Source organism: Hippocampus guttulatus, chromosome 1 (assembly GCF_054856545.1).
Source record: "Hippocampus guttulatus isolate MCC_2025c chromosome 1, RoL_Hgut_1.0, whole genome shotgun sequence".
Lineage (NCBI taxonomy): Eukaryota > Metazoa > Chordata > Actinopteri > Syngnathiformes > Syngnathidae > Hippocampus > Hippocampus guttulatus.
Window position 1 is genome coordinate 23455135 of NC_141261.1, and position 13775 is coordinate 23468909.

The 13775-nt window shown below is 42.9% G+C and overlaps 1 protein-coding gene across 1 annotated transcript; it reads left to right on the forward strand.

Annotated features, from left to right (window-relative positions):
- The first annotated feature begins 9600 nt into the window (after window positions 1-9600).
- LOC147211046 (uncharacterized) lies at window positions 9601-12657 on the forward strand. Its single transcript, XM_086128254.1, has 2 exons — window positions 9601-9747; window positions 9933-12657. The coding sequence occupies exon 2, from the start codon at window positions 9950-9952 to the stop codon at window positions 11015-11017; it is 1068 nt and encodes a 355-aa protein (XP_085984380.1). The 5' UTR covers window positions 9601-9747; window positions 9933-9949; the 3' UTR covers window positions 11018-12657.
- Window positions 12658-13775: the final 1118 nt, after the last annotated feature.

The following is a 13775-nucleotide window of genomic DNA, read 5'->3' on the forward strand; positions in this document are numbered from 1 at the left end:
GCACCTCCAAATCTGAAACCATGGTCCTCAGTCGGAAAAGGGTGGAGTGCCCCCTCCGGGTTGGGGGAGAGATCTTGCCCCAAGTGGAGGAGGGCGTGCTAGTCAGTCGGAATACCATGCTTCCTTAAGACAAAAGCAAGGGCCGCAAATGCAATTTAAACAGGCCCCAAAATTGAACCCAGTGGAACACCATACAACAGTGGAGCAGAGTGGGACTCAGAGCAACCAAGGCTAACACAAAAAGTCCTGCCTTAGACAAGAGGTTTCCCTCCCCCCGTCTGAACTGTGCCAAATCCAACATTAGATCTCACGCTCCATTCTAACTTAACTCATCAAAAGGAAACCCAAGATAGTTGGACTCTTCTACTTTGGGCAGTGTCTCCTCCTTGACTCAGAGATGGCACTCCACCATTTTCTGACCGAGGATCACTGCTCCAGATTTGGATTTGCTGACTCTCATTCCAAATACTTCACGCTCAGCCCAAAGGGAGTTGAAAATCCCGGTTTGATGAAACCTACAGAACCAAATCACCTGCAGAAAGCAGAGATATAATGGTGAGACCACCAATCCACTTACCCTCAACCACTTGGCTGCATCTAGAAATGCTTTCCTTAAAGGTTATGAACCAAATCGGTGAAAAATGGCAGCCCTGGCAGAGTCTATCCCTAAATTGAAAGAGTCTGATGAGTTTTTGTTAAGATCACAAACCTGATGGTCCTGTGTTTGTAGATGCACATCTGTATGTATATTCGAGGCTGATCTTTTTTTCTTTTCATTTTACCTAAATGCAAAATTGAAAAGAATACATTGCAGCAAATTATAAATGACTATTACAGTAGACAACATTTTCAGGCCTGCTTGGACTAGTGTTGTTTTGTGTTAACTAACAATGGCTGGATGTTTCCCTCATGTAGGTGCTATGCCCTGGGAAACATCAACTGTTGTCTTTCAAAATGACAATAAAAATGTCTCAGACCTAAATTGGCCCAGTCATCGCAGGAATTGTTCAATTTAAAGAATGGGGTAAAGGGATAAGGTATGTCAACGTAATGAAATGGATTGCTGATAAATGTGCAAGTGTGCATCAGTAAAGAGTCTTCCCTCCTGTGACTGCACACACCCTGTCGGTATTCGTCGAAATGTCACTGTGCATTATATCCAATCCAGCAAGCAGATTCTCCCGCACTTCCACCTCTCAGCTTCCTGTACGCAGCCACCCCGGACAGAATAAGTGTGCGCTACTTTTGCTTGTACTTAACATCACCTGACAAATTGTTGAGCAACATCAAGTCCAATTTGGAATCTGAGCCCGCCCAATTCGTTCTCATTTATCGCCATGGCTGCTGCTTTAGCTTATGAGGGTCTTGCAAAGGTCGAGACGGTGGCACGACGACCTGTGCGCGTTGTCATGAAGCTTTCAAGACTGCACTAATGGCTAGCTTGAATAAGCTGGGAGGCTTTTAGGGCAGAAGCGCCCCCACCACCTCCACTCCACCCCTCGCTGTAACCCATATACTGTATGAGCTTTGACCTCCTGCTCGTTGCACATGCTACTGCAGCAGGAATTAAATACAGTAATCCCCACCTTGTGATGCTTCAGTATTCACAAATTCACAATGCTTATTTTCTGTGGAACTGACCAGCTATTCAGTGGAAAAATTCACCTCTTTCCGTTTTTGTGCTCTGAATAAAGGCCTTAAAATGCCACAAGAGGCCGCCAAAGTCCTGTCAAAACAGGAAAGTATTGTAGTACATAAATAACCATGGTCAACCAATTTTTACCAAATTTATTTCATAAGCGATGTAAGTGAACTTTTCCAGATGAATTTTTATTGCCTTGATTTCGGGTCTGCCCCAATGTTTTTCCGAGCAAATCAGGTTTTCATAATCAGAAGAATACAATCTGTAATACAGTAGAGTCATATATTTAGTAATCTTGATGAATTAAGGGTTTGGTGCAGCAAGGTGGATTTTTTTCCTGAAACATCATAAATTACAATGCATGGCAACGCAAGCGTTTATACGTCAAAGTTCAAAACAAATGAAAATACCTAAAAATCCTGATGTGCTAGAAAAATGTAAAAGTATTTATTAAATCAGCGTCAAAAATTTGGATGAAGGACACATCAAGCCATCTCTGTGTCACGTTACGTGGTGGTGGTGGACCCCAAAAGGCAGGCAGGAGGGAGCAGCAGGGTGTATTTGAAGAAGTGTATTGATAAAACACAGAGAAAACTAAATCCAAAAAACAAACCGTCCAAAGTAACAAACAAAAATAACAAGTGAAGCTAAAACAGAACCGTGACCAAAACATGACCGAAACAAACCTGACAGCAGTAAAGGAACAGCAAACAAACGAACATGACAGTAGCAAACAGCAACAATGACCAGGCACTGAATGTTCGGGCTGGGAGTCCTTTTAAAGCCCTCATTACCTATGACCAACAGGTGTGCAGCTACCGGGGGAGCCCTACAGTGCTACCTGTTGGTCCCTAAACCGAATCATGACACTCTGAGGTATAGGAATGAGCTGAACAGTTTAAAGTTGAAGCGGTTTGGTCAAGAAATTTGGAAAATATCGTCAAGTCCGCCAAAGTGTTATTTTAGAGCTTTTATATTGAAATTTCTGAGAAATGTTTGTTTCAATGACAAAGTGAGAAGCACCATACAAGTATTCTGTAAGGATTTTGTTACCTGTTGCACGGGAATGCATCGTCCGAGTGTTATGCTTCATGAAAGCTACCGTGTGACATCACTGAGTCAGCGGCATTCTCCCACCACAAGTGCTGCGCTTTGCCCTTCAGAACAATAACTATAGTTATAGAGGGAGTGTTTTGTTAACTGTGTAATATTTTAATTGGTCAAAATGGAACAGAGATGTTTAGTTTTTATTTTTGTTGTTGTTTTGAATGAAGAGGCCATATCTTTTTGAATATTACAGTGTCACTGCATGTAGCCTGACTGGCCTCAAAAAATAGCTCTTTGCCTCACTAAAGGGGAAGAAAATGGGGGCTTCTAAGCTTCGTATTTGAATAACACTGGTTTAGTCTATTAATAGAGGCTGAAATTATGCATCAATTACGTGAACACTACAGGGCTCCGTACTGATTCTTTTTTTGCTGTACCATTTTCACTTGATCCTGTCAGGCTACATGGCTAATTGAAATGTGCAGCAGGCTCGCATTCTGAAGGGGAAGCCCTCCTCTGCCACCTGCTGGAGACAAAAAAAACAGAATCATTACAGATGCTATCTATCCATGCATAAATCCATCCATTTTCAACACCGCTTATCCTGAAGAGGGTCGCAGGGAATTTCTGGAGCCTATCCCAGCTGATTGCGGGCGGAAGGCAGACTTTACCCTGAACTGGTCGCCAGTCAGTCGCAGGGCACAGATCACAGAAAATATTATTATTGGAAATGTGTTCTCCCAAGAGGGACTTTATACAGTATTTACTCAGACAGACCTAGGTATATCGAGATGTAGCCATCCATCCTAAAATCAGCCCATACTCAGCTCTGAGTACAAATGTTGTATTCGCGTGTGACCTTTTTGAGCGTCTGCCTGAAGGCTTTTGGCACGACTGGCTGACGGCTCGTTGTAACACACGAAAGAGTCTGAACTGGTTTTGCTGCTATTTGACACATGTCAGTGGAGCAGAGTTGGAGAGTGAGAATTTAGATCCACAATGACTCACAAAGTCCATCAATCCTTTTGGACTTTTGTGAGTCCAATACACTTCTCCCACGTGGGTTGACCTTTGACCCCTCCTACATCCATACTCCTGCCGGTCATATACACAGTGTGCGGCTATCTTCACCTGGTCCCCCATGTCAACATGCCAAAACAGTTTGGATCAGAGCAGTTGTTTTGTTAAGCACAGCAGATGAGGCCGGTGGTCAGGTTGTCGCATACAGAAGCGGAGAAAAGGTTTCTGATAAGCAACTGACAACAAGGAAAAGCAGCAATGACAAAAAAAGTTGTCGTTATGAATACAAAAACAGAATCAGCACAGACGACCATAGACACTTTTCAAAACACAAACAACCCGAGAGTCTTTGTGGCTTAAACCGAACGGAGATCAAACGGGTACAAGTGATACGAAACAGTGCGAAGAGCAAGCTAGGACCGAATGGCACACATTGCTATCGGGTACGGCAATGAGACGCCACCCACCAATGTACCAGGCCAACGTTTCCAATTAGTTTCCAAAATTCCTCAGATTAAGTTGCTACAGAAATTTACTGGATACTCATCAACAATTACATAACATCACATGTTTCTTTTAAAGTCTTCAAAGAACCAACAGGTAAACCTGAGCCACGTGCATTTCTGTGTTTGTCTAGCACTTTTGAAAGATGTCCCTTGTTGTGTCAACTTTGTTGCAATCTTACTAAATAATTCAAGCGTGTTTTCTTTTTTCTGTGTCCTTCCCTACCGCCGGTTCTGTTCTCTAGGAAGCTGCCAAAGCTCTCACATCCATCCCACCTAAAAGCTCTGACATCTCATAGGGCGATCACACACTGAGCTGACTAAAATACTGCTCTTGTTTACGCGTTCGTGCTCCTCTCAAACACAACCTTGACCTAGATGCTGGACAAACAAGCAAAGAAAAGGAGTGTATTGCAATCGTAACAATGCAGCATACGTGTAGTCGTCACAGTTTTAATTTTGTTTTGTTGTTTTGTTTTGTTTTTTCTTTTGGCAGCGGTGGCGCAGAAATCATTATTGAAGATCTATCGATCTATCTATCGAGCTAGCTACCTCCCTACCTACCTACCTCTCTACCGACAAAGTATGACAGTGATGACGGTGGCCATGATATTGGTTGTTATGATTATTTCAATAAGGAATGGGTTCATACTTGTCGAGGTGAACATGTAACAGTCCAATGGTGGGCACATTGGGTTCAGGACCACAAATATAGACACTAATGAATTTTCAGCAGGATGTCCAGTCTTTGGACCCATTGCAGTGGTGACCCATGCGACCACGAGCTACTTCCTGTTACAGGCTCAGAGATGCCAGGTTGAATTTGAGAAGAGGCGTCGAGCGGGCATGAAGGAGGCACCATACTGTGTCACTGTCCGCTTTGTTAACACCTCTGTCTGTCACATGCGCAAACAGCTCCAGGGGTCCACACTCCATCCCGAATACCTTCTTGCTAGACTTTAAGACCATCCATCCATTTTCTAATCCGCTTATCCTCACAAGGGTCGCAGGCATGCTGGAGCCTGTCTTTGGGCAGTAGGTGGGTGACATCTTGAACTGGTTGCCAGCCAATTGCAGAGCACACATATACAAACAAACGGAAAATGGATGTGTGTGTGTATATATACATATATATATATATATATATATATATATACATATATATAAACACACACACACACACATATATATATATATATATATATATATATATATATTATTTACATTTATTTTGTGCAATGAAACCCTTTTTTTTTCCTCCCCCCCCCCCCCCAATTTGGCTGCTGTAGACTGCAAATTTCCCCAGTGTGGGACAAATAAAGGTTATCTTATCTACGATACCAGAGTCATCAAGCATATGCTGGATATTTTGTGGCCGAAACATGTCCAGATGTGTAGCTTTTGAAAAAACTGCTGGACAAGAGAACAACCATTTTTCAGCAGGGCGTGGTTTCTCAAATTCACAGGACAAGCTGCTAATAGTGTTTGAGAGAAATGACAAAGACTTGATTTTTCATGATTTTTCTGATTTTATTTACTTGGTGATTTTCTTTCAGTTAAGCTAACGTGAATGTTTTGGGAATGTGGGAGAAGCTAGAATACCCACAAAACACCAAGACAAACTCCACGCAGGAAGACCAGAGCGCAGCATACAAACCAAACCTCATTATTGTAAGATAAGATAAGATAAGAAAACTTTCATTAGTCTCACAATGGAGAAATTCCCAATTCACAGCAGCAAGGCAGCCATGATTGGAATTAGAACACCGCGCGGCGCTCCTTATGCAGTGAAGTTATTGTTCTATTTTTTTTCAATACAGCACCTCACAAAAGTGAGTACACTTCTCATATTTTGTACACATTTATTTCGCAATAATGTAATGCGCCTCCGCCTCATTTACACAAGAAACCTTGTGAGCCACATGATACCCGTGAGGGAAAATGGCTAATTGGTCTCAATTTTGGATACGTTGTTGTTGTTGTTTTTTTAAACATAAATGAATGTGGGTTGAGATATTTTGAGGGTATCATATACAGTATGTATAGGTACTCTTACTCTGAACAGTCACTGCCCTTATCATGTGTGTCATTGCTTCAGTGCTGTCTCTTTAAAAGGTACAAGAAAAATATTTTTTTTAATTGTGTACTAACTACTTAAATTTAAAAAGTTCACATTCTGAAACAACATTAAGTACCGGTACATTTCAGCTTTAGCAGCCCTCAATCTTCTCCGCTTTTAAAACGGGATTTTTGCGTCCCCTGCTGGCCACTAGTACACTTCACAGTGCTCTGCGAAGAAAACGTTGAACAGTGACATTGTGTTGTGTTTATTGATTATTGTCATAAATGCTGCGCTGTTTGGAGAAAGTGTGTACAGCTAAATACGACACCTTTACCAAGGTGAAAATGAAATGAGAAAACTCTTGTGTGTAGATTTTCACACATATGAAAACAAAGTCATCTGAAATAGTACAGCAAGGCTGATACCCACAGGTCACAACACACAGATGACACAGGATAACCGAAAATGAGAACCAGTCTGCCTCAGCACTTTCTCTTATCAGTTTGTTGTTGCCTTGCATCATTTAGCATACACTTTGTTAGCATATTAGCATTGTATCGGTTTGTATTGGAAACAGTATGCTGACAGAGAGAAATGGCAAATCCTTATCAATGTGCATTAGCGTCTCAACTCAGGTTTTTTTTAATCTCATTATGTGTTTAGCTAAGAGAAGAAGAAGAATATATGCATACATGACAACTGTGAGCATAAATTTACATGCTAATCTCATTTTCACCTTTTTACTGAACAATTGAAAGTGGCATGATACGTTCAATTGTCTGTCAATGGGAAGCAGTGAAATAGAAAGTGCCACCCAGCTGCAGTGTGAAAATGATGTAGATTAAGATATGTAGAGTACAATGTTCCAAAGTAGAAGAACACAAATCTAATCCTTCAATGCGTGGATTAACGTCTTGATTCATGTTTTCCTTTAATCCTGCTCCTCTCTGGAAGCGTGAGGCATGATGTACTCAACAATCAAATACTTTCATGATTGTGTTTCTCCTATTTTTGGTTGACAAGTTGCCTCTTGGACAACAGAAGCGCTTCCTGACTGACCCAAATGCAGCAGTAGAACAGAATATGTTATTTTGTTTTCGGACACTGGAACTCTGTCATTGCCTGGCAGGTAACTGAAGGAGTGACATTGTGCTCATTGTATTCAGGCTGACTCAGTGAAACTGGAACCCCACAGATACCCGATCGCTGCTGTTGCGCGAATCCTGCTCCCTTCTCCTCATTACAAATAGAACTCCGCAAAAAATATTCTTGATTTTGTTAGGGAAGTTAAGAAAACTCGAGAATCCATTTAGTGTATCAATTGCTTGTGAATAATAAACTGGGGCGGTCCGATGGTCAACTGATTTGCGCGTCGGCTTCACAGTGCAGAGGTGCAGGATTCGATTCCAGCTATGGCCTTCCTGTGTGGAGTTTGCATCTTCTCGTGCCTGCGTGGGTTTTCTCCGGGTACTATAGTTTCCCCCCACATTCCAAAAAAATGCATGGCAGGTAAATGGAACACTTTAAATTGTCCCTAAGTGTGAGTATGAGCGCGGATGATTGTTTGTCTTGGCTGACAACTAGTTCAGGGTGTACTCCGCCTATTGCGCGGAGCCTGCTGGGATAGGCTCCAGCACACCCGTGATCCCCGTTAGGATCAATGGCTTGTATAATGAATGGATGGATGGATGCATGGATATAACTTTTATTGTGAAAATTGTTGAAGTTTGAGAATCTGGGAATTATTGGCAGATGGAAAAATAGGTCCTGTCATGTTCTAAAATGAGCTAACAGTTTAAAACTGGAATGAGAATAATGGGGAATTTGTTTCGTGAATGTGTGTGTGTGTGTGTGCGTGTGTGTGTGTGTGTGTGTGTGTGTGTGTGTGTGTGTGTGTGTGTGTGTGTGTGTGTGTGTGTGTGTGTGTGTAAAATGTGAAAAGTGCGAATTTGGAGAAAGTGGAAAATGGTTACAAGGATGTCCGAAATGAGGTGGTGAAATTAAAATGGTTTGAATCAATGGAGAAATGGGCAAGGAGTAAAAAGGCAAAAGAAGAATGATAGCGAATGGTGTTGAAAACAAACAAGTCTTCCTCATTAGGTGCCTCAGCTGTTACTAGCTAAAGGCCAACGTGAACATGTGTTCAAGTACGAGATAGAACTCCACATGGCGACAGAGCGCTTTATCTGGCACACAGATTTGGATGGTATTAATGTAATCGTTCTCTCGGTGACCAACAGGTCTGCTAGCAATTTATCTGATACATTCTGCCTCATCTGACAGATGAGAGTAAACAATATGACATCTGGACCCGCAGCCAGGGGCGTCAAAGCGTGGGGGGATTGGAACGGTGTGGGGGATTGTGCCCCAGGCACAGCCACATCGAGAATCAACTATTCAGACCTACAAAAAAAATGTGCAGTTAACAATTTTCCTAAAGAAGGCGGCAACTGGTTAGCACGCCCGCCTCACGGTGCAGAGGTGCTGGGTTTGATCCTGGCTCCAGACTTTCTCTGTGGAGTTTCAATGTTCTCCCCGTGCCTGCGTGGGTTTTCTCCCACATTCCAAAAATATGCATGGCAGGCCAATGAAACGCTCTAAATTATCCCTAGGTGTGATTGTGAGCGCCGATAGTTGCCTTGCGATCGGCTGGCAACCAGTTCAGGGTGTCCCCTGCCTCCTGCCTCAAGACAGCTGGGATAGGATCCAGCAACCCCCGCGATCCTTGTGAGCATAAAGCGGATCAGAAAATGAATGAATGGAATTTTCCCGAAAGAACATGATTTTGGACTGTTGCCTTGTTTGTCGACTGTCTATTTTCTGGAGCGTCTGTCTTTAGTACCGTCACAGAGCAGCTGTGGCCGATACCAGCTGAATTTGGGCGAGAGGCAAGATGCACCATCAACTAGTACCCAGTCAATATACACAAACAACCATTCATTCACAGTCATGGACAATTTAGACCAATGGATTTTTCATTATGGTTATAGTTTTGATCACACAGACTTTTTTTCCTTTTTTCAATTCAGTTAGTTTCTTTTCTATTTCTTCATTTATTTATGAGAAAAAGCTTTGTTTTAGTTTCGCTTGCATCTGCATGCAAATTCCTCATAGGAGGGAGATTTCTGCACATACAGTATGTTCCATGAAATGGTCGAGATTAAGAGCTTCTTGCAATCCATTGAGTAAGGCCTTCTAATTCTGCTCTGCAACTCACTCTGCCATCAATTACTTACCCTCCCTCCTCCTCCTTCCCCACCCACAGCTTGGCCCTCCCTCCCATGGCCTGGTAAATAATTGACAAGCTCTCCTCCCCTCACTGCTGTGTGTCTTTCCATCTTTCCATCCTCTTTGTAGTGTCCCTCATTAGGATTTCCATCCAAGTGACCGCCCACCTCCCTCACTTGCAGCATGTCTAGTTTCCACCTGCTGCCTGCTGGATGTCGACGGCGGTCGGAAGAAGAGAAGCAGCTGTACGTAAGACAAAAACCAGTCAAAACAATTATACAAATGTTACTGGAGCACCATTAGACAATTAATATTTAATACTTCTATGATCTTAATATTCTGTTATTTTCATCTTACTTGACGAACACTGTTGTGGTTAGCACATCTTCAAAGTCAGTTGTATGTATTAAATATTGTTTTCTTTTGCCAGTGTAAGTATCCAGAACCATGAGGGAGTTCCTCTTCATTCTGCTGGCTGTGTCAGCTGCATCCTCGCGCTCTCACAGCAACTGGTGCGAGCTGGGTTGTGATTGTCGTGGCGATCTGAGGTTCACCATCTGCTCACGAGCCTTCTTCACCGAGCTGCCTGGCAGGATCCCATCCAACACTGAACAATTGGACGTGTCGCACAATCGTATCGTCGTCATCCCTGAGCGCTCATTCAACAAGAACCGCAAGCTGCGTGTGCTCCTCTTGCAGAACAATAACATCAGCGTGGTGCAAGATGGCGCCTTCTCACAGCTGGAGTTCCTGCAGAAGCTGGACCTCAGCATGAACCGGATCGCCACCTTGGACAAGGGTTTCTCAATGGGTTTGGCCTTCCTGCGGGAACTGCAGTTGGCTCACAACTCACTGAGCAGCCTGGACAGCAGCAGCTTCACGCACCTGGAAAGCCTGCAGAAGTTGAACCTTAGTGGCAACAGCATCCGCACCATCCAGGTCAGATCGTTCGCCTCCATGAGCAGCTTGCGACATCTGCACCTGGAGGGCAACCGGCTGATTTCTCTGAACAATGGCATCTTCTCCATGCTGCGCTCGCTGGAGCTCCTCAACTTGGCCGCCAACCACATCAATGAGACACAGGCGGGCATCTTCAAGCCGCTCACCAGCATGACCCTCCTCAACCTGGCCAAGAACCGGCTGACCGGCATATACTTCAAGACCTTCCTGAGCATTCACACGTACAGCACCCACATCCTGCTGGAGGGAAACCCCTGGAATTGTGACTGTGACCTGCAGAGAGTGTTCCGGAAGCTGAGCAGCATCCAGAGACTCTTCCTGGATGACTACTACAATCTGACGTGTGCACAGCCCGCAGCATTGCGCAACTTCCGTCTGATCCAGGTGGATACGGAACTGTGCATTGCCGAAACGTTCACAGTGCTCATCATCACCGTCACTGTGGTCATAACGGTGCTGGCCGCCATGCTGATGGGGGAGAGGAAGAGGAAACGGGAGAAGAGAAGGAAGCACTGGACGCAGCAGGGACAGCTATCAGACGAGTCTGACTACTGACATTGATCCTTTTCATTTTCCTTTGTAGTGGTACCTTGACTGGCGAGTAATGGCGGTAATGGTAGCCCCTCGCAGTCCGGCGCTAGTAATTATAGGTGAAAGTCAGCACTGGGTGAGTCCGGTCATTAAGCACATGTACAGTATGTATAGCAAAGGCACACCTGGAGTTCAGCTGGTTGTGTCAGTCGACCCTGGATGGTTGGTTTTGCCAATGTTGTGCAGGAGGGCCTCGCGGCTAAAATCGTAGAGTCGTGATCCAGGAAGGAGTTGATTCTTGACAGATAACGGTTGTCAACTAAAAACTGCATTACAGTGGGAGGTTACCACTAAATTACCATACAGTGTAGATTGTCTTTCCGGCACATACATTTATAGATAGTCGATGGCAATTACTGTTTTTACTGTCACTTATGGGTTGTCAAAGGTATGCAAGTCGTGTGCTGTGGGAGTAGTACGTCAGCACAAGTAGTACAATTAGCTGTTCACTCTGTGGAAGCGGTTGATCCACTGTAATTGTCACAGGGTGAACAGATTGCTGACTCGTTCATGTAATGCTAATTCAACATTAATCCACACATTTTGACTGTATTGAAATCCTTTGAACCAGTTATGATGTCACCAGCTTGCTTGTTTTGAACTGGTTATTCTGGATATGTGGACAATAATAGCACGTTAGAGAAATGTATATCTCTTATTATATTCTATCACGTTTTTATGCTACAGCCTTCCATCCAATTTTTCTTGATCAAAAACACGTAACAAAAAATTGTGATGTTTTCGGGGGGCTGGACTGGATTTAAGGTGTTTGAATTCATTTCAATTGAGAAAATATCTTAAACATACACATAATTTTCAAGTGACAGACCTTATGAGTTTTTCAAGATACAAACCGTCAGTCTACACATTATTTTGTCCGACATTGCAAGCAGTGATTAAGATAATAATATGATGTGTAATTATCCAATTGATAAAACGTAACACGCAATATGAAACGCCATACATTGACAAAACTTGCATCGGTGTAGTTTTAAACAACAGACATTTGAATACAAGCTGTGCAGCAACGCATGCAAACAGAATTTAACAGTGGTCTGCAACTGCAGCTTTCATCTTCGCATTCCACCATCAAATCGAGCACATTAGATTGCATGCTCGTGGCCTCGAAGGATTTCGACATTAACTATTGAATCAAAGCATGAAAAATATTAGCATAAACTGTTTTATTGTCTACATCCTGATTAATTAGGGCATTATTGTGGTTTTATTATTAAATGGTACAATACTGTTGAGGCCTACCTGGATTTTCTCCGGGTACTCCGGTTTCCTCCCACATTCCAAAAACATACATGGCAGGTTGAGTGAAGACTCAAAATTGTCCCTAGGTGTGAGTGTGAGCGCGGATGGTTGTTCCTCTTTGTGTGCCCTGCAATTGGCTGGCAACCGGTTCAGGGTGTCCCCCGCCTACTGCCAGAAGAGAGCTCGGATTGGCCGCAGCACGCCCCGCGACCCTTGTGAGGATAAAGTGGATCAGAAAATGGATGGATGGATGCATGGAATACTGTTGAGTGCTATGATATATCATTCCATTTTCAACCCCGCTTATCCTGAAGAGGGTCACGGGGAGTCATTATCCCAGCTGACAAGCAGAAGGCAGACAACACCCTGAACTGGTCGCCAGTCAGTTGCAGGGCACATTCAGAGACAAATGACCATTCACGCCCACTCCGTTCCCACACCGTCACGGAGTGGGAACGGATCCCATGCTGCCCATAAACATGTCAGGCGAGTGTATCACTACACCATCAGCAGATATATATACATATATATATATATATATATACATACAGTATATTTATAGCAAATTGAAAAACGTTTTTTGAATTTATTTTTTTCATTGTCTTTCCATCCATTTCAATGAAGAAAGATGACTCTTCTGAGGTCTGAGGGTGTTTAATCACAAGTCAAGGTACCGTTGTACTGGTATATACTTTTGTATTGCTGCATGAAGCATATACTCTCCTTATTTTTAGCTTCATTCCCAATAAAACCAGATTATTCTAGCCTTCCATAATTGTTCTACTTTTATACCCTTTCAAGCCTTTCGTGTCATAGACAGTTTCACTTTTTTGCAGTATTGAAGGAAAGCGCTTCATTAAAATAACAGTGGCATCAATGACTGACTGGGAATCAACATTTGCCTTCATAATTCATTTCACTACAAGGTCAAGAGCTGTATTAGAAAATTCTGATGACGTCACGTAACTGGCAAAACAATCAAAGTCTATATCGCCCCCTGCAGGTAACATGACTTAATGCAAATCTTGTGTGCAGGATGCGTTTGGATGGACATATTTCATTCTTAATATTTTAAATAGGATAGTCTCGAAGAAGAGTTCTTGTTTTGCTTTAAATTATTTCAGTTCAATATTGTAATTAAATTAAATACGCAGAACTTGAGTTCAGTTCGGACGTGGCATCCGCTGTTGTTGATACGTTTCTGTCGGCCCACAGCGTGTTATTTTATTATTTTATTATTTTATTTTCACAATCGTGATAAATGAAAGAAAATAAATCTGCGTCACACGGTCGAACCAGAGTCTCCAGTCTCGGTCTGCATTGTTCATTTATTAATACAATTGGGAGGCTCCCTTTATTCGACCAGCGCAATAAAGTTATTCGGATTTGATCCGTACATCCGTACCGGATGTAGAAAAAAATAAAGCCATTACGTTCTGCAGCTGAAAGTCCAAATGATTGT

What these genes read in the sequence shown, in the direction of transcription:
- LOC147211046 (XM_086128254.1), top strand. Translation starts at nt 9,950, where the DNA reads ATGAGGGAGTTCCTCTTCATTCTGCTGGCTGTGTCAGCTGCATCCTCG.